General features: G+C 41.3%; 1 protein-coding gene across 5 annotated transcripts in view; it reads right to left on the bottom strand.

The window, feature by feature from the left end:
* Window positions 1-23,328, bottom strand: part of TAF12 (TATA-box binding protein associated factor 12) — a 39,991-nt gene extending 16,663 nt beyond the window's left edge. The window contains exons 1-6 of one of the 5 annotated variants that reach the window (XM_069224137.1): window positions 23,191-23,319; window positions 19,678-19,822; window positions 14,631-14,713; window positions 10,285-10,539; window positions 9,179-9,256; window positions 8,142-8,256 (exon numbers count right to left, since the gene is read on the bottom strand). In XM_069224137.1, coding sequence (XP_069080238.1) covers window positions 8,142-8,256; window positions 9,179-9,256; window positions 10,285-10,539; window positions 14,631-14,699 — 517 coding nt within the window. In that variant the 5' untranslated portion in view covers window positions 14,700-14,713; window positions 19,678-19,822; window positions 23,191-23,319. Of the gene's footprint in view, window positions 1-8,141; window positions 8,257-9,178; window positions 9,257-10,284; window positions 10,540-14,626; window positions 14,714-19,677; window positions 19,823-23,190 lie in introns of all 5 variants that reach the window. The other 4 variants (XM_069224140.1, XM_069224139.1, XM_069224142.1 and 1 more) reach the window with 4 other exon arrangements.
* Window positions 23,329-24,031: the final 703 nt, after the last annotated feature.

The raw sequence follows: 24,031 nt of genomic DNA, 5'->3' as shown, positions 1-24,031 counted from the left end.
TGCACCAAGAAGCCTGCTACAGATCTCAGGAACGACCCCCACTATATGGAGCAAAAACCACAGCATGCGTTTTAAACTTAACATCACTTCTGCATTTTAAACTCCCTCTGAATCCAAATAATCATAACTCAGAGTGTGGGATAATTGATAAAGAAATACCCTGTCACCATAGGCAAGAAAATTAAAAAGAAACAGTTGCATCAATGGCTAACTGGGAAATTCTATATGACTTCATGGGACGAAGCTGTATGACTGAACTCGGACGCACAATTCCGAAAGATAGAAACCAGATCCTTTGAACAAAGATGGATGGAGGAAAAAACCTACAACCACAGCAACAAAAAATTACTCCATAGGCAGTAAGGAATGGCCATCAAATAAACGAAGAGATCCCACTACATACAAAGTATCGCTGACACTGTGCACAACCAAAGAACTCTTCAAAATAGCCAATAAATTATGGAAATCTGGTCAGTACCTCATAGTAAAGCACTCATGGGAACTCTAACTCTCTACAACATTAAAAAAGCTATTTTACGCTTTGTTCCACTCAAAGAAAGCTAGGATTACCACACACCTACTTCAAAGCTAAAGCGACTACCCTGACCACAGAAACTATATTCCTTCAACCTATTGGCTAAAACAGAAACCAAATTAATCAATGGCGTAAATGTGTCAGGCTCCTCCAGAAGACCCAGTGTACTCCAAACATACTGAAAACAATTCTCCTTGAAGCTTATACTTTCGCTCCAGCAAAAGAGGTCATAAACTCCTCCCTATGAACCGGTTAATTCTCAAGTGACTTGAAAACATATTTCACTAAACCAAACCAGGACTTGACCCAACCAACTCAGTAAACTACAGACCAGTATCAAGCCAATCTTTTCCTAGATACACTTAATGAAAAGGCAACATCTTCCCAGATCTCACCCTTCACTGAACAATGCAGTCTGCCATCAGATGGTCAGACCACTTTCAAACTTACAGTAAGCACAGATTTTGCACTAATCTCCACCTAGGGTAACATTAAAAATACAGTCGACACAAATGGTGTTAGCGCTGTACTCTGTCAGTATTTTATACGGATAACCACCAACTAATAGGCAGCTAACCACTCCATTGTTTTAAAATTAAAAAAATCCTATCTGAAGAACAGTCACAACTAAGCTGGGTGAAATCTACATAATTTCCAGAAAGGATGTTAATCAAAATGCCCAGAAAATTGGAGTGAGGCATTTAATGCTATTTGTAGTGTAGAATGCATCCGTGTGGTGATTTTGGATGCCAAAACACATTTTGACTCCCCTGTGTCCCAAAAATGAAAGAAATAATAAAAAAAAATAGCACAAAATCTCTTATGAAAGGAACAACAGTTACTCGTGTTCGGCTCATCGCACCTGTGCCTCTGTGATAAGATTTTTACCTTAACAAATCCCATTTAAGTGACTTTGCGCAGTTTCGGGGAAATACAGTAACACTCAAAGTAAAATGCCAGAAAGCATGCACAATTACCTGCACGAACGAAGTTTACTCATTACCTCCTTTTAACTACTCACCCTACACCTTTTATGTAGCCGTCCCTCAGGACTCAATTATACACCTTCATTTTAATATTGAGGTAGTTCCATAATCTTACCAAGAAAACGTATTTAATCTCCCATGAAACAACTACGCTGATGATAATCAGAAAAACTTAAAACTGGAACAACCTTCTGAAGTCAAAATCTCCAGACTTAGCAAAGGTCAAACTGCTTTTAAACAACCGATACTAGCAAATCACCTTAAAATCTGAAAAACAAAGATTCATCTATGGATCTTGGCAAAAACTTAAACCCATACTGTGTTGGCCTCTTGAAATGAGACAGTTGTCAACAATGCAAGTGTAGTGGAAAAACCCTTGAAGTCATTAAGGACTCAAAACTCACACTTCAAACCAAATCAACTGTGACTAAAGTATCGGTTTATGCACGATGAAAATACTTGAACATACCTTCCCAAGGATACAGACACCACTCAACCAACTCGGGCACACTAGAAAACTGACAGGCTACAAAAACAATGAACGCAACAGCCAGATATATTGTTAAGTTAGGCTGAAAAGACAAGTCTCACTCCTAAAGCTCCTCACCGCTTACCAATGTCAATAATATCCTTTTAAGCCCTTTGCTACATTCTACACAGGGCAACAAGGGAATGGCAAACTTAAATACAAACTCCGGTTTTACAACCAAAGATGGAACTTAAGACAGAAAAAAGCCCTAAGCCTAATAATCATGTCTAAAAAAAAACTGCCATCTCGGTGGAAGTTACTTATAACTACAGATATGTAAACCGTGCAATATTTTCCTGAGGAGGACAAGGACCACCAATATTTGCCAAGAATTAGGCAGATGAAGACCCGGCTTTCTCCAAATGCAGGCATGAAGTAACTCATATGCCTCAATCATTACTTATTTGTATGTAGCACCAATTTAATGCACACAATAGCTTTGCATAAAATACAGGCACATGCTGCTGTGCTAAGTCTGGAACACACTCTGCGAGCCTCACACAGCACTAAAAAACAACACAAACACCATTTCAACCAACACCTATGTAGTACATAAGCATCAATTATTCATCTGACCATCAGGTAAGTGCTTTAGGGGCTCAATAAAAGGTAGGCAAGCACTTTGGAAATGCTTTAACACACGATGCAGAGTTTACTAACACTCAGCACATTCATGTGATAAGAAGAGATTTGCCAATCTTTCCTCTAGGAAGTCACTAAGATCAAACTCCTCATGTTCCTAGCATTAACGGGGTATCTATGGGGGGTGGTGACCTAAGTACTTAAGCCTAAAACTGTGGAATGGCCTCCACCTTGAACTAAATCAAATTTAGAACCTCTCCTGTTTCAGAACAACTTGAAAACTCATATTTTACTAACTTGCCCTCCCTTCTTTCTTTTCTTGTTTGAAGCATTCTGGCAGGGCCAAGCCTGCTAGCGCAAACTTTGGTAGGAACTATTTGCTTTCTAGAAATATTCAAATGTAACAGGCCTAACAAGAAAAAAAATGCGCACTCCCACACACAACCTCCACGTAAGACCATGAAGAGTGGGCCGGTCTCTAGTAGCAGAAACACAAGCCGAGTCTACTGGTGTGCCTTAAAAGCACTCTCTCGCTGCTTGCTCCACACCAGCATCACATTCGAAATTCTGTGCACAATGCATAAGATACTTTTGCAAAAGGGCCCATCTTGCACGCAGGCTCTGGATCCTTATTGCTTAAGTCCTCAGCGTTTGTAATCTCGTACTTTTGCATAACTACTCTCCTGCACCAAGCGGAACAAAATACACTTGGCAAACTAAAATCGCTGTCTAGTTCATCCAGCACAGTGAAAGAAAACAGAGATGGCAAACTGTCACTACCAGGCATTATGCCTTAAACACACACCACAATCCAAAGGATATGACTCAAGAGTACACCCGCATCACAGCAGCTGGAACTGCAAGGACTACATCACAATCCTATTTACTACAAAAGCAAACAAACAATAGCAACTCTTGTTTCAATCAAGCCTTCTAATACAACCGAGCACACTTCACATTTGCAGGTATATTCCCAACACAACCAAACCAAATTCTACGGAGCACAAGTATAATAATCCACATGCAACAGCTCATCCTACCAGAGGACATGATTTTTTTTATTTTATTTTTTAATATTTTTTATTGATTTTATGTTTCAAAATGTAATACAAATTGTTCAATTTGCAACCACAGGATACACCATTACAATAACTAATATCTAGGTCATTTAACAATCACAAACCCCCACAATGAGCACATCACGGAACACTTCTAGTTTTACAGTATCATTTCTGGTTGCACCCTCCATGGGTTTATCCTTTATTATTTATTTTATCTAGGCATTCGCTCGTGACCAGTGTGGGCCTTGTTTTGCGTGCGTGGGTTCCTTGACTGCCTAACTAGGGCGCCATCCGGATTAGTATATGCAGATAGCAACCCTGGTTTTCTGCTCCTCAATACCAGAGGACATGATAATGCCCCCACAAGAGCAGAACGGGAATACATCAGATGCAACACAATCCAACTTGTGCCTCAACACACAACATCCAGTGTTATATACACTCCCCACTCCACCAACCATATGCCCAATAGCTTCCAATCTTAACTCACCAGAACACACCAACTCACAGTTTCATTTACACAATGCAGCACAAAAAGTCATAAGTGACAACGAGATGTTCTGCAACATCACTTACCATAAAGGGAACACATGAATCAACTGCAACAATCAAACCTACGGCTAGGTTCCCAGGCATGATTTAATAATGGCGGGCCATATTATGAATTTGAGATGACAAAAGGTTGACTTGAGAAGGCAAATTATGCAGCGAGTCCACCACTGTGCATTATTAAGAGTATTTTTTTGCGTTTTGAGCCAGAAACTATTTCTGGTGATATCTGCAATTTATGCAGCAGGTGGTAGATTTTGTGCTAAATGCGGTTGATCCATAAATACACAGAAAACACTGTAGTTACAATTCCACTGGCCTTGTCTGCACTTCTAAATCAGTGGCAGCCTGTGTTGGGCAGCATGGGTGGTGCACACGCACACACACTCAGCACATATACAAGCACACACCCATTCAAAGCATGCATGCATAAACATTCATACAAACACATGCACCAAACATTGCAACAAAAAAACAAAAAAAAACGTTACTGGGCTGCTTCACGAGTGATAGAAGGGAAGCCTTGATGGTTCCTGTAGGATTGGGACTGCCGCCTCCTCTCACCGGCTGACCTTCAGTGAGGGGAGGCAGCAGTCTCTTACTCCAATGAGAGAAGGCGCAGGGTAAGGTGAGTAGCAAAACAGGCTACAGCTCAGAGAGGCTGGAAACCAATGCTGCTCCTTTAACGAAGCGCACACCACGGATATCCCATCACGCCAACAGTGGCAGCTGCTCCAGTTCTCTCCTCCGGAGACTTAGGAACCTGCCCCAGTGACCATCAATGTCTCTTGTGTTGAAAAGAAGTGAGGGTTTCTTAGGATTTTCATGAAGACTTCCCTAAAGAAGAAGTAAGATTACCAGTAATTTCACCCCTTCTATCAGGGGATCTCCACAGAACAGAGTACAACAGAAAAGGAGAGACAAAAAAAGAACCTTGATCTTTATCCCAAAAAAAATTCTAAGAAAGGCTTGATCATCTTAGGTGCCAGCAAAAGAGTCCGATTCGAAATAGTGTATGGATTGACCTTAAGATAGCTTGCATGCACATTTCTGCTATGTGCACGTTTCTTAACAATGCAGCATTAACAGTTTGATCTCCCATGGAGTAACTGTTATGTTTATTTGGCAAATATTGTTTGGCCTTCTGGTTACATAGTAAAACACAGAATACAATCCATCTGAAAATGGACTGTTTGGAAGTGGATAAACCTGTACAATGAGGCCACTGTCTCAAACAACTGCTTACATTTACAAATGTTCTTTGCCCCATTTAGATAAAACACACATCCTCAATTAACACTGAATGTGTGCTGAGACCTTTTTGATCGAGTGGAAGAACTGTGAAAGAAAGCTGAAAAAGCTGTGGACTGATTAACAAAGTTTCAAACCACTTTACATAGGAAGCTTGCATGTGTCCTAACAGCTACTTTATTCTCCTGGTAAACAGCGTAGGGAATCACAGGAGCATGAACTGGAAAGCACAACAGCTGCATGCAGATGTTAGCATAACCAAGAAAGCTGCTTTACATGAAGCATGCACTAGAGAGGCTTTATAAATTGGTTCAAATGGAGAAACCATTAGTTTGGAGAGGCCATGCCCAGGAGGAGAGGGTCTCATGATCAGTGGAGAGATTTTTTAAGGTGAGCATATTGGATGAATTCAGGAGCCAAGCTTGACGATGGTAAACTGAGGAGCAGAATCTTGCTCTTGAACATATAAAGTATACCAGGTCTGCACAGCAGCACCCTATGTGCATGTTTTGACAGGTAAAAAAGAGGAGCTATCACTATACTGCCCGCTCCAGGGAAATAAGGATTATTCTGGTCTTGGAATAAGTGTGTCTGGATAGGACCATGGGAATCACAGGAATATACAGGAATATGTAAAGAAATGTCCATCACCATTATGTCAGTAGAGCATTTCCCTTCCACCCCGGTTGGTTGTATTTAAATGCAAAGTCAACGCTTTTCTTGTTTTCGATATTTGCAAAAAGATCTAACTGAGGATTCTCCTGAAAAATTCAGCAGTGTGTCTCAGCCGTTACATTTTGCTTGCTTGGGAGATAAACATCGGTGATTTAGAGATTCCTGGCAAATAGTCACTTTCAAATGCCTGGGTCTCCAGTGCAGTCACTAGTGCCTTTTTGCTTTTTCAAGTTACGTAGCTTTGTTAGGTTGTCTGTCTGAACAAGGAGGGAGTTTATCTTGAAGGTCAGAAAAAAATAGACTTGAGGGCGAGAGGGATCGCTCAGAACTCTAGTTGATTTATGAGGTAGGACATTTCTCTCTGGGACTATATGCCTCCAATTTTTAAATTATCCATTATGTGCATCCCATTCTGACAGAAAAATATACACAACCATAATTTCAGTGGGAACATTCTGGTGAAAAGGCGATTGCCCAATTTGATTGTATTCAGAGAAAGCAGAAGAAGCCTCTTGCTTGAGAACTGGGACCACTGATCTTCTACACACAGCTTAAGAAATATCATGTGGAGATGAGCATCGTGAACCAGAAAGCTACATGACTCTATCCAACCTATGAGATAGGAGACTTGTCTGTCTGTTGGGTGCTTTAGCTTCTGAAGGTTAAGGCATTTCAGACAGAAAGAAAACAGTCTCCACTCTGGTTACTTGTGTACTGGACAAAAAACAAACTCTGTAAAACCGGTTCTGACAAATACTTTTCGTCAATCTGGTTTACACAAATTGTTCATCTAGAATACTATTCACCAGGTTGAGAAAATCATCCTGGCGAGGAGCTCCTTCTCTACGCCCCCTGGATCTTCCCAACAGCAACTCGTCGAGTCTTCAGATTTCCTCTTTGTCGTGAAGTCTTATATTCTATCACTTCATCAGAGGTCTTCTTAATAGCTTTTGACAAAATTCCCACTTGCTTGAAAGATGGATGTCAGGAAGGTAAAGGATAACAAGATAGTGGGGACCAGTTTTAGTATTTTTACTGCAGCAAGATGCACACTTCCCAGAAGCAAGGGCATTTCTGAGGTGGAGAACACAATGTTTTCAGGCAGAAATCGTTAAGAAAACAATCTCTGCATCTAAAGACGTTGAATGAAGACAAACTTTTAAAGGGGTGAAGGATTTTTCCAAAGAATAAAAAACCCAACAAGGTTGAGTTTTGTCTCCTGGCTTTCTGTTGATGGAGCAGGAAAAATAACTATAGCCATGACCAGGACTAAGCGTCGTGGGATACTGGTGGAGTGGGCTTTTTTAAAGACATTAGTTTTCCAGCTTCTTTGTGCAGCAGCAGCCTATTTAGAGACACTGCCTAGCTTTCTTAACCTCATTTTTCCGTAAAAATGTTTATGAAAGAGATTTTCTTATCAGTTTTACTAAAGGAGTGGCTAATATTTTGTAAACGGTGCTCCAATGCACCAGTCTTGGTGAGACAGTTAATCATAAGCACTTAACACGGGAAACCCCTGAAGGATAACTTAATTTTTAAGGGCAGTGATCTGAAGCACAGAAGGACAGGTAGCCACCGGTGTGCGAGGTTTTTTTCGGTGTAAAGAAACCATCGATTCACGTTTTGGAGCATGAAATGTGTCATTTCCTTGCAACACATTAGCTACAAATTCTGATCACCAAAACCATCAGGTGCCTCAATAAATGCATTCATACAGCTGCGATCATCTCATCAAGCAAAACTGCCTGTTCATTAAAAAAAAAAAAAAAAAAAAAAAAAAGAAAGAAAGAAATGAAAAAAGAAATTCCCTGTGCCCACCCTAGTGGTACCGAGGCATATCTGGAAAACGTCTGGCTTAGATGCACCTTACACTCCAGGAACCTTTGACCCTTAAATTGCGAAAAGCACCATAAGCATGCTTAAGGAACACATGAGACCAGAAGTTTGAATGGAACATTCAGAAGACATCCTACCAAGGTGAAGCTGCACATCTTTCACCTCCAGAGTGTTCGACTTTCGATGCCGGGCGAGTTGGCAGGCAGCCGTCACCACACTCTCTATGAAATCATCAGCGATCTGCAGAAGCATCTGTAAAGGACAGAAGCAAAAACTAAAACTTCCCACTGACAAAAACAGCAGCAAGTTAGGGTGTATATAGAACAGCATGTTTGCCTCACTGAAGCTTCTCTCAAACTTAATAGATACAGCATGGCGGAGGTCATGCAAGCGTTTTTTACATATAGGCACAAGAAAAAAACAAAAAACAGCCCGAGTAGTACCCTCACAACAAACCTTTCTAACATACACAGGAAAAAGTTCGAGACGGGCAGCACTAGAGCAGCCTTCGGCAAAAAAAACAGTAACGGTCTGAGAAAAATCAAGCAGTAATGCAAGTTTCACTCAAATGAAAAGCACATATATTACAGGTCATAGCAATTCAGTCTTCTTTCACACCTATTGATACAGTAAATGCTGAAATAGTGCCTATGTCTCAGAACACATGGCACAGAAACGCACACACTCAACACAATCGTATATAGCAGCAATATACACATCCTTCTATTACAGGTAAAGCGCAATACAAACTTAACTCAAACGCAAGGCCAAAATACTGCAGATGTCTCTGCACTTACACCAACTGTTGTGGGTTCCTAAATAATGTTGAATACGCTCATAGCAATGTTTGCAGCTTGCTGATGCACTTATGCCCAATCAGATTCAGTTCTAAAACACCCATGTCAGGTTAGAAATTAACGGTTTGCAAAGGACTGCACAAATGCAGCCTTTAAATAATGCTGTGTGCTTCATAAATGTACGCCGCAATCCAAAGAGGCTCGTAAACAGGGCCAGAACTCCAACCTGAATTCCAGAATAAATACACTGTTGGAGGGAAATCACGATTCACAGCTTGTAGGTCAGACAAAGTTGGCAATACAGTAAAATGGCATTCGTGATCAAGCCCCGCCTCCTGAATCTCCAACCTCTCAGATCATTGCTGGTCGCTGCCTACCTCCTCAACGTCCTCATCCAGCTGTTCATTCGGATCCACTTCTCGTACAAGATCCTGTAACTTCTTCTTAGTGAGAACCTAATGTCCAGAGAAAAACAGTAAAGTTAACTCTAAAAAGAGACTTATACAAGAATATTGTCAGGGTGATGAGGGACTGGGCTTTATGTTCATGAAAACTACACTGACCTCTTAGAAGAGGAGGCAACAAGATACCCATTTGCCACCTTAGTACAGTTTGAACTGAGTAACCATTAGAAGTCACTGCTGTATTACTTTGCCTTGGGTCTCCCAGGCTACTGTAAGTGCTGTTGAGACTTAACTCACTAAGCCACTAAACCTAATTGGAAAGGAAAATATAATAAGGTACCCCGAATAGACATGGCAAGCACTTCCTTTGCTACAAGAAAAGACTGATGAAATTAAGGTGGTCATGTCATAAGGATTACAACCTTAGGGTCACAGGGGTCTTTACCTCAGTATGTTTAGAATAGAGCTTTGGTCGACAACAGGCTTTTGCACGCCACTCCTTAGATGCTGAGCCTTGGTCAGTGACATCACAGACAACCCAAATTGCACAGGAAAGCCACTAATGGGTATTGCAGAGCAAATATTTGTAATACTGGCAGATTCACAGACCCAAAAACAAATTTAATGAGCACGTATGAAGACACGCAGTGGTTTGGAGGGGCCGTCCTATGAATGGTAGAGGTAAGATAATGCAAAAAGGTGTTAAGGTGCCAGATAATGCTCACTCCTACACCCTTTCTACACACGTAATTACGTGCAGAGAAGAAAGTGCTACGAAATACACAGAGGAGGCTGTTGGCAATGACACTTTCTTTTACTTAAAGGGTTTTCGACAAATACTTTTAAACCAGAGAGTGACATTGGTTGACGAATATGACCTACAATCAGGAGTGGCAAGCTAAGGTGAGCAATATTTAGCGGGCCTGCCATCTGTTTCCACCTCCAACCTTGCATTTGTTGCCGAATAAAGAGCCCGGAGCAAAATCCCTATGAATGACTGCCTGTTTTTGAGTACTGGCATGAATTTTGGAGAAAAAAAAGCCTGCTCAAGTACAAACAGTCACTACATGCAACTGTACCTGGTTGGTTTCAGGACTGATGCGGCCACCGCCTCCACTTGTGGCACTGGGCATCTTGGCCACAGCAGGAGAACTGGCCATGGAGTTCAGTGGTGGAGTGCTGACAGGCTCCGGCTTCACTGAAGAGAAGTTTGACAGGTTGATCAAAGCTGAAGGCCCAAACTGGTTCATAATCTGCTGGGCCTTGGCCTTGATGTCGAAGAGCTTCTCTCGGTCCTGTTTCTGCTTTGGGGTGTGTGGGCCAAGACCTATCAGCTAAAAAAAAAAACATGGAAGGGAAAGAAAGTGAGGGATAAAACAAGGGTTCTCAAACAGTAACACTGAAAAAAAAAACAGAGCCTTTGAAGGCCATCGATCTGTGGATGAGGTGCAACAGAGGCATAGCATCCTCAGTCCTTGCACAACACCCTATGAAAAGCAGGCAAGGAACACAACAAGATCCTAATTTGAACAATGCAAAAACCTCACCCCAAACACATCGCACCACAACCAGCAGGCAAAATTGCAAAGTATTTGTTAGTAATAAATAACAAAGGAAAGATTAACAAAAAGAATCCCAACGAAGAAAGTCACAATTAGAAGGCCCAGTAAGTGACTTACATAAAGAAACAATAGAACCACCACCTTCCTTAGTACACCTAGGGTGGGACAAACCGTATAGAGCAGGGAAGGTCATCTGTGCACTAGCTTCTCAAACTCTGCTATATAATGTTTGTACAAGTAGGAAAAAAGACAAAGGGGCAGGCCAACTTTCCGAACTGCATGGGGTGCTGCTTGCCCCACTGAATTAGTTTCCTCAGCACTGATGACCCTGAGCCAAGGGTGCCATCTTACATTAGCAGTATCAATTCTTTTGGATTTTGTGGCACAGCAAATGTTTCTATTCAGTGCCGCTGCCACCCAGGGGCCACTAACCGGAAATTGTTTGACAAGATCAAGAGGGCCTAGACCAGAAGTGAGGGACTGCTCAAACGAACGGCTGGCACTAATCCAGCTTTATCATCAGAATTTAGGTCTTCATTTTACTAAATCACTCAAAAGGACAATAGAATAAATCACATTTGTTAATGTGCAATTTAGGTACGTTAGACCACACACCATATTAGTTTTTAAGAGTTAGGCCTACCTGTGCTTAGAAATGTTCTCATCAATGAAGCAGTTTGACACATAGCTGCAGGTCTGAGATTTCAAAGCAAAACACGGGCCTCTTTACAAAAAAAAATTAGGCTCAGCACCTGGGAAATATTAGGAATAGGATATTGGATTGGTGCCACAGTGCTCCTCGCAGCCTCAATACCAACTAGCTGACTGGAGGTAGGTAGGTATATATGTATAGCACCCGAGGCACATGGAAGAACCTAGCACCTTTATGATCCAAGTCAGAAGATTAAACAAGCATTTGTAATGCAATGGGTCTCGCGTTTGCTCCAGTTAAATATATTACTGTTGTAAATTACTAACTGCACTTTTCTTACCACATAAATTGAAAATGAAAAGTAAAGCAGATGCAGTAAAGCGAGCAAATTCAAAGAGCCACTGCGGCCATGAGCGCGAAGGAGAGACACAAAAGGAAAAAGAAGTTTGCTCACAGTCAAACGTATCAGCAAAAGTGCAATAATCCATGTATCAGAGTCGGGCTCCAAGGCGGTAACAAAACCGCCCCAAGGAGGGACAAACGTAAAGCATTTACCAATGATAACAAATGATTTTTGAAAGGCAAGCCCATGAACAAGTGATAGGCGTGGTTAAAAGCCCACAGATAGATTACAACAGGTCAAAGCGCTTGTGCGCTCGACCTAAAAAATGGATTACCAGATTTTCTACTGCTGTGACACCATTGTTTAAAAAACGAAGGATGGATCTAATTAAGTTCCTGGAGGCCAGGAAACACCATGTTGCACTTGACACATTGGATATTACAAATTTAGGACTATCAAAGAAAGAATGTTTAAATCAAGGATGGGGAAGGAGGGTAAAATAAATTTCAGGGCAAGAGGTAAACTCAATTTCACAGTAAACACTTTGGGTGACAACCTCAAGCAGAATAAGGGTGAGGGTTCAATTATAAGATCCCAGCACAGATTAGATTAAACAAGTGTATTAACTGATGAGCCCAGCCAGAGGAAGAGGAACATTGAAAGCAAATAGGACCATAGCACTGGGCAGATCACAAAATGACTCAAGAGCAGAAGTGGATGCTAGCAGCAACAGTGGTAAAACATATTTCACAGGAGGGATTGCAGAAAAATACACAAGGACTGTGGATGGGCCTTCCAATAGATTGTGGAAAGTGGGAGCAACCTGGATTCAACACAGCAGTACTGCGGGACCCGCATGTTTGGGGACGCACCCTAAGTCACAAGCTGTACAGAATTGCCTATCCTCACTATTTTTGGTACCTAGAATGGCTAGACAAAGAACTGGAACACAGGGAAGAATAGAAATGTGATATACAGAGATTTTAAAATGGGCTACTATATAAGCATGACTCTCAGACTGCCAGGCGAGGACTCAAGGAAATATAGAAGGTCAGAAGCTGGTTGGGTAAAAGAAAACACCTGGTTGTGGACAGAATACACTAAAGCTATTGTAATGCGTCCTAACAATGCGTGAAAAGCAACAGAACTTACACATTTGAAACAGGTGTGAGGCACAAGACAGATGCAGGGGCGCTGGGTTTCAGACCAGCAAGAGCCTTAACTCTGTGCTAAAATGCAGAAGCAGCTGAAAAGAGAGGGCCCGAAAGAGACTGCTGGGGTGGGGGTGTGATTGGCATTGGAGGCAGTGAAAAGGAAGATGGGTGTTCTATGCAGACACTGGGAAGGCGGTCATGAGAAGGAGAGTTTGCATAAGTCTCCCTATGATAAGTTAAACTAGCAACGGTGTTGACCTTAAAACACCAAAATGGATGAGGTGAGGTTACAACCATGTAACTCATTTTCTATGAGAAGAGTTCCTAGAAGAAACAAAACAGGAATAGAGCTACAAATTGTATTTTCAAGTTAGATAGACATGAAGTTCAGAACACTGTAAAGACAATAGGGCCTAGAACTAATCTTGTGATGCAATGGATGAAAACCTAGTGATAATGTCCAACCTTATAATATCCCTAAAGGGGACATGTTTTCTGTACCTATGGCTTATTGCTGGGAACGCTCTCGTAGGCTAAATTACATCAGTTCTCTTTGTATACAGAAATGCTCTGAAGATGTATCAAATCCGGGATGGTAGATGCTTCATAATGTACATCTTTAGTTCAGTGACTCAAGGAAGTATGTAGTGCAGGATTTTCTTTAGCACAATCAACTAAGGCACTGACAAGATGCAAGATGAAGTAAATTCAATTAAAAAACGAACATCGCACAATAATTTACTAGTCATCAAATCTCATTAGAAGCTGAAAAGATGCAAAAAAAAAAGTGTAAATATGTAAGCCTTGTTATTATCTTTGTTTTTTCCTCAAAGAAAAGGCAGACATAAGCAGTTGGGGTTGCATTACGTAGCTCATAAACTCTAAGCCAAGAACTTGGAAACCTTCACCAAAATGTATCCAATTACTGAGGCACAAGTGAAAAGATCAAGACGGACACCTCCATGCAAAAGAATCATTGGCTGTGATTTTTAAACACAAAAAGGAAGGAATGAAGCATAGCAGAGTGGAGGAAGAAAATAAGGGAATATCTTTAAAGGAAATCTCTTAAGTGCGAAGAAGATAGCACAGTCACAGCAGGCCATTTGAAAAGCTAATAAGCCATAGTTGTGGGCTAGAGCACAAGGAGGCTAATATTTGGAGAAGACACCATAAGAATTAAGTGATTTAGCAAGAACAAGAAATCAGAGCTAGTTACTATAGTGCAATACAGCAATTGGTGTCAAACCGATGCAGTCAGAAAACCTCTAGCAAGTACCTTTGTTTAGTTGCAACAAATATCGAAGCTGCAGCAAATCCACCGAAGAAAGAGACACCAAGTAACTGTCAAAAGATGAATACTTCAGGAGATGAAATAAGATTTTGCCTATGGTAACGGCTAATATCTATGGAGCTCAACAAGACCAAATATGCCTGAGCATTAGACAGAAAGAGACTAACAAACCGAAATTTGCATATTACGTATAGCTTCTCGAGGTCTACGTTAGTCCGCTATCGATGAACATCTTTTTTGGGGGAAAAGGGGAGCGGAGGTAATGGTGCAGTTGTTAATACATAGATAGATCAAATAGATAAATGTGCGATCTGATTGTTTGAAAAAAATGCAGCTGGGAGACCCAGGCTACCAATGTCCACACTGTGCATACCACACACCTCGTCCATGCCCACTGCAGGCTAGCGCAGGCTACTTACTTACAGCTATCTGAGTGTCTAGGTCTTTAATTACATCAGCTACCGCAGTCGGCCCGGTGAACGGAGAGGCCATTTTTCATGAACAGCCTAGAAATAAACAGTAATTAAGGAGGCTGCTCGCCATCCCCTTATAAACATCTGCCTGGAGATCACACTAAAATGTCATAGCCACCTAATGCACCGTAAATCATGTATTTAAACAAGGAACAATATAAAAACAGAAAAAGACTGAAATCGATACATCACAAAGTAACAATATTTAAAAAATGCAGAGCACATTTTAAACAAATACATTACACATCTTTAACCGCAAGATTCATTTTTACGAGACTACGACAGCAATGATTTTCCAATCATTTTAGGGTAGGCTGTGGAAGGAAAGAGAACTTACTTCATTTAAATAAATTACTGCAAAATATTAAATATATCTTGAAAATGCAATCAGAAAAGACACGTATGGAAGGATTTGGAAAATGTTTCTGCTTCTCAAGCAATATGTTTAGCCTACTCAATGGCCTCCCCACACACCATACGGGCACCGCATAGAGTCCCCGACACGCCGCAGCATGCCTCATCCACGGCCCTATCTTGATGGAAGTCCACTGGCTCCCCTTACCATCTTTAGAACCAGCTTCATCATTTACAAGGTTATCTATCTCGATCAGCACCCCTCTTACCTTGCAGACAAGCTCACCGTCTCTGGTGGCTCTCTGCACACTGGACACCACATCCCTGTATCCATCGGGACTGCCCCAACGCTGCTCCAATTTAGGACAGAGTTGACGACTCACCCCTTTGAAGAACACCAAATGACAATGCATTACTTGTTCACAACTCAGCTTCCTCTCCTGGTACTCATTGATTGTATCGTTGTATTTGACCATGTACAGTGCTTTGCTGCTTTTTGGCTATGGTTGCACTATCGAAATACCATGTATCTATATGCATACATGTAGAACTAAACATGGCTTAAAGTGCAAATACTTCACATGCATATAAAAATTAAATCCGATTAAAATAGAAGCCAGAATCTTGCTAAATATTACTGTTAGACAGCAACTAAATTTTATTTGTCATAGTTAAACCGTTTTCTGTGAAGTTCTGAAAAGATTAGCTGTATTTATAATAATAATTCTAGTCAAATATGCATATTTCAATGGATTTTTTTTAATGATCTGTAGTCCAGTGGTTCCCAACCTTTTGACTTCTGTGGACCCCCACTTCATGATTACTGGGACCCGGGGACCCCCACTGACTCATTATTGGAGTCCGGGAACCCCCCACTAAGTCATTACTATTAACTGGGGACCTAATCTGTTAATATTGTTTAATTTTCTAAGTTGTCGCGGACCCCCAGAGGAGGCTTCGCGGACCCCCAGGGGTCCCCGGACCACAGGTTGGGAACCACTGATCTTTACAAATTAAAAAGATTCCTTAAAGAAAAATATCAGGTACCAATGTGATATGGGTGCCTATTTCTATAAATTATAAACACTATTGTTCTAATTAAGCATTCGGCATTAAATTTGGTGATAAATCACCGCACAGTTACTGACGTCCTCCAAATTGTACAATGTACTAGCAAACCTTCACTGTTTTGCATAAAAATTGAGAAAAATGTGGCAAGCAATGTCTGTGCTCGATTTGTACTAACGGCTAACGACAAATGGAAAGCAAAACTCCAAAGAGTGCTGTTTGCACTCTGCTCACAAGAGGCAAAAGTGTCAAAACTAGGGGATAAAAAAATCATCCAAGCCAAGTTTAATACCTGGGTGGGCTGTAAATGAGGATGCATGGATATCAAGTCATATAATACAGAATTGTCAGATGCAGTGGGCAGGGTAGCGCACAGGGCTTCAAAATGTGGGGCAAGCCCCCCGGGGGCTTGGGGGAGCACTCCACCCTGCCATTTCACTTTCCAGTGTTGCTGCAAATTTTCCTTCGTGGTTGGCGAGTTTCGTATCTGGTTGCTGTCCTTTGCCATGCTGTTGAAGCCATCCCCTCTGAGGTTATTGTGGTCTGTAACCTCAGTGCTACTGCCTTTCACTGCAAGGATTTTAAACGGGCTGAATTCCTGGAGATTTCATTCACTAGCAGGCAAGCGTCAAGAGCGCTTTTTTTTTTTTTTTTTAAATAAGTCTTTGTCCTTTGCTTTTCGTTCCACTACTAGTGGAAACGTAGAACCTTTTGATCAGGAGAGGATGTGGCGTTACTGCTAGCGTGGCTGACTCTCCTTCAACATCCTGTGATCCTTGGGCAAAGCACTTGATTCACTTGTGACTTGGGGACGATGACTTTTTAAGTCTTGGGCAAAATGGGCTCTAGCCCAGGGCACCAGCCTTTCAGGGGCCCCTGATAGACCCAACTCTGTTCTGGAGAGAGTCTCGTCCTGATGACTTTGAATATTTCGTAAATGTGATGTGTGAGTCTATTACAGGCATTTTGCAGACAAATGCTGTGTTTATGTGTCATGCAATATACATAAAAAGGTTTCTATTAGATCAAAACAGGACCTCAGATGAGAAATGGGAGGGTGTCACAGAGATTATTTGCAGTAATATTAGTGAGCTGTTGCTGTACTGCAATACTGAAAACACACATCACATTCCTGGATATGAGATGTAAACACACTTAGAATTTAGACCAGTGCGCCTGTGCACTGTCAGTGACCTGGCCAAAGACGGCATGAAAGAGCTGAAACTGGATCAGAAAATAAAATATGTTCCGAGCAGGAGCCCCCAAACTACGTTTGGCATAGGGCCCCCAAAATCCTTACGATTTCCCTGCTTAGGGAGAATGAATTTGATCTTGATTAAAGTCATTGCCTGATATAACAAAATTATGAAATATGCACCTGTCATCACTTCTTCTGTAGGGTAGATATAAATGCTTTCATATGCAGCTGCTTTTTAATCTATGGAAGGCGATCTCCTTTATGGGCCAATTATGTTTACAATGGAATGACTTGATATTGGAGAAGTAGGGTAAATATCCGCTTGAATCGCTTCTATCACATATTTGTCTGTTGTAGGAGTCCGGTAGGCCTTCTTGGCAAATTGTGGATAGCCTCCTGCTGGTGACACCTGGCCATACTCCACATAATCACTGATTTTTCACTGGTGTCAAAAAGCATGTTTTGTGGGACTTCTTTTCCTGATAGCTTGTCTGGGGCGAGGTTGTGGCATAACAGCTAGAGCTGCCGACTTTGGAGCTGGAGAACCAGGTTCAGTTCTTAGCGTCAGCTTAACATCCTGTGATTCTGAGCAAATCACTTAATATCCTTGTGCTCACAAAAAATTAATGTGTCCTTGTGTAATGTAAAAGGAGCTCCTGTAAAGCGCTCCAGTACCTTTGGGTTGTGTTGGCACTATATAAAACTGCAAAAAAAAATTGTGAGCATTCAGGTTTCTTTACTGTTGTCTCTAAGAAACAGACAAATTACTAACTGGTTTATTAAAAACCTGCTGTGAGTCTTGCTCTTTTACTCATCATCCTCTCATGTTCCTTTTGTTCAATATCTTCCTGATCCAGTTGCCTAAGTAGAATTTATGAGTCTGCTACTATCTGTGACAAGTCTGTCTGCCAGATATAGTTAGTGCTTTTATTAATTTATACCAAATGTGTGTTTTATGTCAATAATAAAGCATGTTTGTAATTTTTTGTGCAAACTTTTCTTGGCAACTTTTCATTTGAACTTTGTTATAAACATTTGTCACCTAACCACAGACACTACAAAGACTTCAGTTTACTAAGCAGTCTTACTTTATTTAATATTATTTTCCATATATACGACCTGGACTGTGTGGATTGAAATGGCTGTTGTTGATGAAGGGTAACAGCTTCCAGCATTTTTTGCTGTGGTGGCAGTTGCGGGTTATGTGGGGGGGCTCAAAGTCTAAAAAAGTTTACATGGGGGGGCTCAGCCTAAAAAATCTGAAGACCGCTGGCATAGTTCCTCATATATTTTTGACTGGGATTCCTCAAGATGAATAAACATACATTTTAAAAAAACTGTTTGAATGCAACGAACACAAAATGAAAAAGTTGAGAAGGGTGACAGCAGCACACCAGGCACAGTTTTTAGGACCACTGCATCCACAACCCACTTCGATCAACCTGATTTCAGCAAGTGGTTCAAAATGAGCTCTTTAGACCCCTGTGTACAGCTAATGCATTTCACATCTAGCCTACACTCGAATAAAAAATAGTTTTATTCAGCTGGTGCCTTTCATATGTTAGGAAAAGCTATGGATGTATGGTACTCATGAAAGCATCATGAATAGGGCACCCTAGTCCCTGAGGGATCTGATGTTCAGAGAAATCTTGGCTTGTTTTTTGTAGAAAGTTGTGGCACCAACACAAACTCCTAATATATGTCTTTTTCATTAATTATATGGGTTGAACAGCCAGTCTGTACAAGCCATGCCCACATACCAAACCTTATCGCAAAACGCCCCACATATGGGAGGAGTAAAGAATTAGCTCTGGCGGTTCATATGCACAATTAGGTAGCCTTTATACGTGGCTACAACATAAGAAGTAAGATTCAAATATTAAAACATTTGCATCCAATGCCCCAATCTTATTGCAGATTTGCTTAAAATGAAAAGCTCAAAAGACACACACGGTAATAACACTGAAGTGTAAAAAACGTCAGTAGGCATCATCATATCTATGCAACATGCTGAACTGACCTTGGAAGAGGGGCACAAGCAGACAATACATAGACAAAAATGTATAAGACTTTAACTACAGAATCTTAATCTACTACTTGGAAGGGAGAACGGGACTGTGTCGAGCAATGAAAGAATGAGTGACCTCACTAGTTTGCCTGGCAGGCTTGAGAATACTATCCTCCGATAATCCACCCGTTTATATGAGGAATCTCAAACATATACTGACATTTTCTGCAGATTATTTAACATGTGTTTCAAGCATATGGACAATGTGCCACAAGTAACTTTATGGATAATTCTCAATGCCTTGAATGCGATTTAGGCGTGAAGAGGGGCCAAGTCAATTCTACACAACAAGCAGTTACATATTCTCACCTTAGGATAGAAGTAACCACTCCTGGACCTGAATTTTGAGAGTTCTATAGTTTCCTTATGTTCTTTTTAGACGACTTGACAGAAGTATACTGCAGTGATCAATCTTCCAGCCAAGGATGGCTCTTACAATAATGGCCCTGGGAACCTAAGACAAAATATGATCCATCCGTTTCAGCAACTTAAGGTAGTAGTTAGATGACGCAGAAATTGCATTCACTTGCATTAACAGTATCCAGGTAAAGGTCTCATGCCATCAATTGTTTTTGTATTGTCAGCAACATAATGCTGGAACTGACCAAAAAATATTCTGTGTTGTAGGTTTGCCAATAAGTAACTGCAAAAACGTGTTCTTTTTTTGGACTGGGTCGTTTTTTAATTCATCTACACACTTAATTTGTTTTTGACTGCCTGACTGGACGGAAGCTCCAGACCCTGCCACTTAAGAGTGTCGAAACAATATTTGGGTGTCACCTTTTTACTTACTGAGCTGCATTCCCCTTAGGCAGAAGCTGCTGGTTTAACAGTGATGAACATGAACCCTTGCCAGACCCTGCTCCAGCAGACTTCTGATGGACTCGTTTAGGAAAGAGACAAACCACTACTTTGCCAATTTGAACACATCTGCTTAGTCCTCAAACCTAGAGCACTAGTTGCTGTGGTTGAAAAAGCATTTGACAAATTAAGTGGTTATAAGAGGCATGTGTCTGAATAAGCCTGAAAGCAAACATAAAACTTCACAGTCGATATCTAACACAGGTGCTAGACAGATGCGAAGAAGTATGAAAATAAAAGCAATTGACGAGGCGCATTTAGGCCAGGTTGCCGTTTTCAAAGGAGAACATGGAACTATTACTATACAACTGGCTAAATGGGCTAGGTGTGCAGAGCAGTACAAGGCCTTTGGGGACGGTGGGTTGGAGTCTGGAGTGTTCACGAAGATTGCAAGCATTGGTAAAGCTAGTGTCTCTGGCATTGGCAAGCCTGCAATGTTTTTATATTATTATTTTAAAAACATACAATATAAATCAAGCGTTTACAAGACAGAAAGTAAATAGCATAAGAAAGTACAGGACAGATTGGGCTACCAGGCATATTACTGAAGAACACTACTTTTGAGCAGTTGTGTACAAGTGATCAGGTAAAATACTACCACTCAGTGCAAGAGAGCCAATGGCTGTAGTCCTGCTGACCACTGCCCCACGCTTGGGTAGAGGGATAAGGTAAAATAAGAATTTTAAGTTAATAAACCACTGGATGAAGAGGGCTGCCACAAAGCCCCTCTATGTGCCTATAGATATGAACTCTCCAATAGTATATCTTGTCAAGAAGACAGTTCATCACAAACAACAACAAAAATACATTTTAAGCTGTACAGTCGTTTTGTTTTTAAACAATTGATCGTGGTGAGGTCGAACATATTGGACCGATACTCCACAGATAAATATACATATACTCCGTTAGATGGGTAACTGGGTAGAGCTACAGAGGAAAGTTATTCCTCTATTAACGCTTAACTCCCGATTTCACATGAATGGGTTTGGGTCGTGCCCATTACTTCATATTGGGTGCGTTAGTCCTATAAAATATGTGTTATATGAGTTTATGTCAGTCTCGACAGCCTTTGACCCACAAAAACATATACTGAAACATATCTAGACCTGTTATTGTCCTATACTTTCTGTCACGTATGTATTTATTAAGCACAACTTGATTATAAAAGCTACTTGTATGGCATAGGCTGCTTGCAATATATTTTTACTGCTCTGAGTTTTTATATTAGCTAGATCAAATTAACATTCAGTCAGACCACCCTGAAAACTACATTTCTAGAGAACGGGTTAAAGAGTTAATGAGTGCAACCAATGTTAAGGTATAAGAAGAAAAATACAAGAGAGTCTTTGTAATCTATTTAGTGGGACCCTGGGACGTTTTGGAAATGTGATACTTTGATTTACCTTCACTGTAACTACTATTTACTTGGCACATGTTCACCAAGGCATCTTGGGCTAAGAACAAAAACAAACAGTGACAGACTTCTGAAGAGCAGCAAAATATAAACACCAAAACAGTACCAGAGACAGCATGATGTTTAATAAATCCGGGGCAGAAGTGGGTCACGTATTTTTTGCTGGTCAAGTACCCCCATTTACACACAAAACACGAGGAGATCATCATGTATGAAAGAAAATCACTCCAGAGGCATGTCCTGTTAATTGGTGCTCATTCCCTGCATCAAGCCAGTGTTGATGTTCTTGCATTGAGGGAAACATCGGGGATAAAGTAATAGGAAGAACAAGACTGGTCCAAGTTCAAACTATTTGGTCACTTAGGAGAACCAAGATTACAATGATTGTTTACGGCCATACCACCTTTTTAGCGAGCAGACCCTGACATTTGGTAGTCTCCCGACGGAAATATTCTTGGTCTCGGGCATTCCGGTCCAATCCTATAGACTTGCTGTCACCATTTAGTCTTATTTAATTATTTTCATCTATGCAAAACGCAAGAACAGGCGAATATATTTTAAAACGTTGGTTGCTTTAGTTGGTGGGATTAAAATCCATATATTTGGTTTTCAGAATGTCCAACATGCCCGCTACATCATAACTGGAGACAGGGTTGGAACCAGGACTGCCAATACCACTGTGTTGGGAAACCTAGGTTTTTAAAGCAGTGTTAATTACCATCTTATTTGGGTAAACTATGGATTACATGACCAGTGCCATGTTTTCATGGATAAAACGTACTACCCACTAGATCACATATGAAGGTGTTGGCTACCTTCCCTAGTGATTTGCCCACCTTGCTGTGGGTCCTAACAATGTTTTCAATAACATTCAATTTCATAAATTAACCAGTTTCCAAGTAGTCCTAGTGCCAGCAGATAAGAGAGTAAGGGCAGAAGGGTTACGTTTTAACTCTGGTTCCTTGGGAAGTATGCGATTAATGCCCAATATCCTTACACCTAGGTCACTGAGAGTAGCAGTACCACGCAATTTAGGCTAACTCAAAAAAAAAATCTCAACATCTCATACTGCACTCCCCAAAATAAACATATTTCAGTGCACCGCATATGTGAAGCGCATCGCTGTTTACAAGGGGTCTTCGCGCATGCAAGGTTTCCTGAAATGTGTGCACGAATCCTTCCTCTATATCAGCGAAAGCTGGCACCGTACTTCCCCTGTGTCCGCGATAAGTGCCAACAGAGTCCTACGTCTGTGTTGCAGAGTTGTGGTCGAGATCTGTGAGGTGAGCTTTGGTACTGTCCCCCCGCAGGAGTAGGGCACAACCCAGGGGAATATGGCAGCTGAGTTCAAAGAATCGCGTAAAAGGAAGATGCATTCGACTGGTATCTCTGCAGTACTTTCCCGAGGGAGCCACAGGCTACGTCTGCAGCTGAGGTCTTGGAGGAAGGGTTATGATCTCGGTCTCCCGGGGAGTTGCGGCAAGAGAAGTTCCTGGGGGCAGTCTCCAAGACACGAGCAATCTGCTGTACAAACACTGCACACTCACCAGTTCAGCATCCTATCTCGAAGCCATTCCAAGAGGAATCGCACTAGTCTCCTCAGTGATCCTTGGCGTCAGCTCTCCCTCTTCCCTCCGACCTCCAGCACTTCCCCTGTACAACACACCGTGACCCGGAAGCATTCCTCGGACCCCGGTGCGCATGCCCCACGAAATGTGCAAGCCTCTCGCACGCCAGTGCGCATGCGCCAGCTGGTCCCAACCCTGTGAAAGCGGACCGAAAAGAAAACACCGAGCGCTAGGGTTCCTAGGCACTCATGTCGATCTGGAGATGCACGAGAAACATGGCTTGATTATTCCAGATAATAAACAAAAAGTTTAGTTAGTAGTAGAAAAAAAATCCATCGTTTCATCTGAATAACAGTATTGTGGTTTAATTCTGCAGGAAACCCATTTTACGAATCGGAAAGTCTTTCCGATTCCATACATACCAACCTTTTAGAGCATACAAGTGGGAGATTTTAAGAAAGTAGTCGAGAGAATGTATTTTCTTGCCTTGTATTGAAGCAGACGCAATCCGCATGAGGGTCTATTGGTTTGTTTGGTGAAGGACAATCACCATTTTATTTTTGGTAGTTTAATAACATACTACAAACAAAAAAGAGAGTTCTAAACTCTGTTTTTGTTTGCGCTATGTATAATTGCCAAACATAAAATGTCAGTGCTTGTCGCATGCTATCATGTCCCCTCTAAGAATTAAGACAAAGTGTTAACCTTTGATGTCGGGGGTATTCTTGGAGGGGGAGAAAGGTTGCATGACAGGCATCACCATTTTATTTTTGGCAGTTTTACAAAACTCTGAATTGGGTTTCTGAATTCAGCAATCGGG

The sequence above is a fragment of the Pleurodeles waltl genome, chromosome 3_1 (genome assembly GCF_031143425.1).
Source record: "Pleurodeles waltl isolate 20211129_DDA chromosome 3_1, aPleWal1.hap1.20221129, whole genome shotgun sequence".
Lineage (NCBI taxonomy): Eukaryota > Metazoa > Chordata > Amphibia > Caudata > Salamandridae > Pleurodeles > Pleurodeles waltl.
This window is presented reverse-complemented; position numbering and strand designations above follow the sequence as displayed.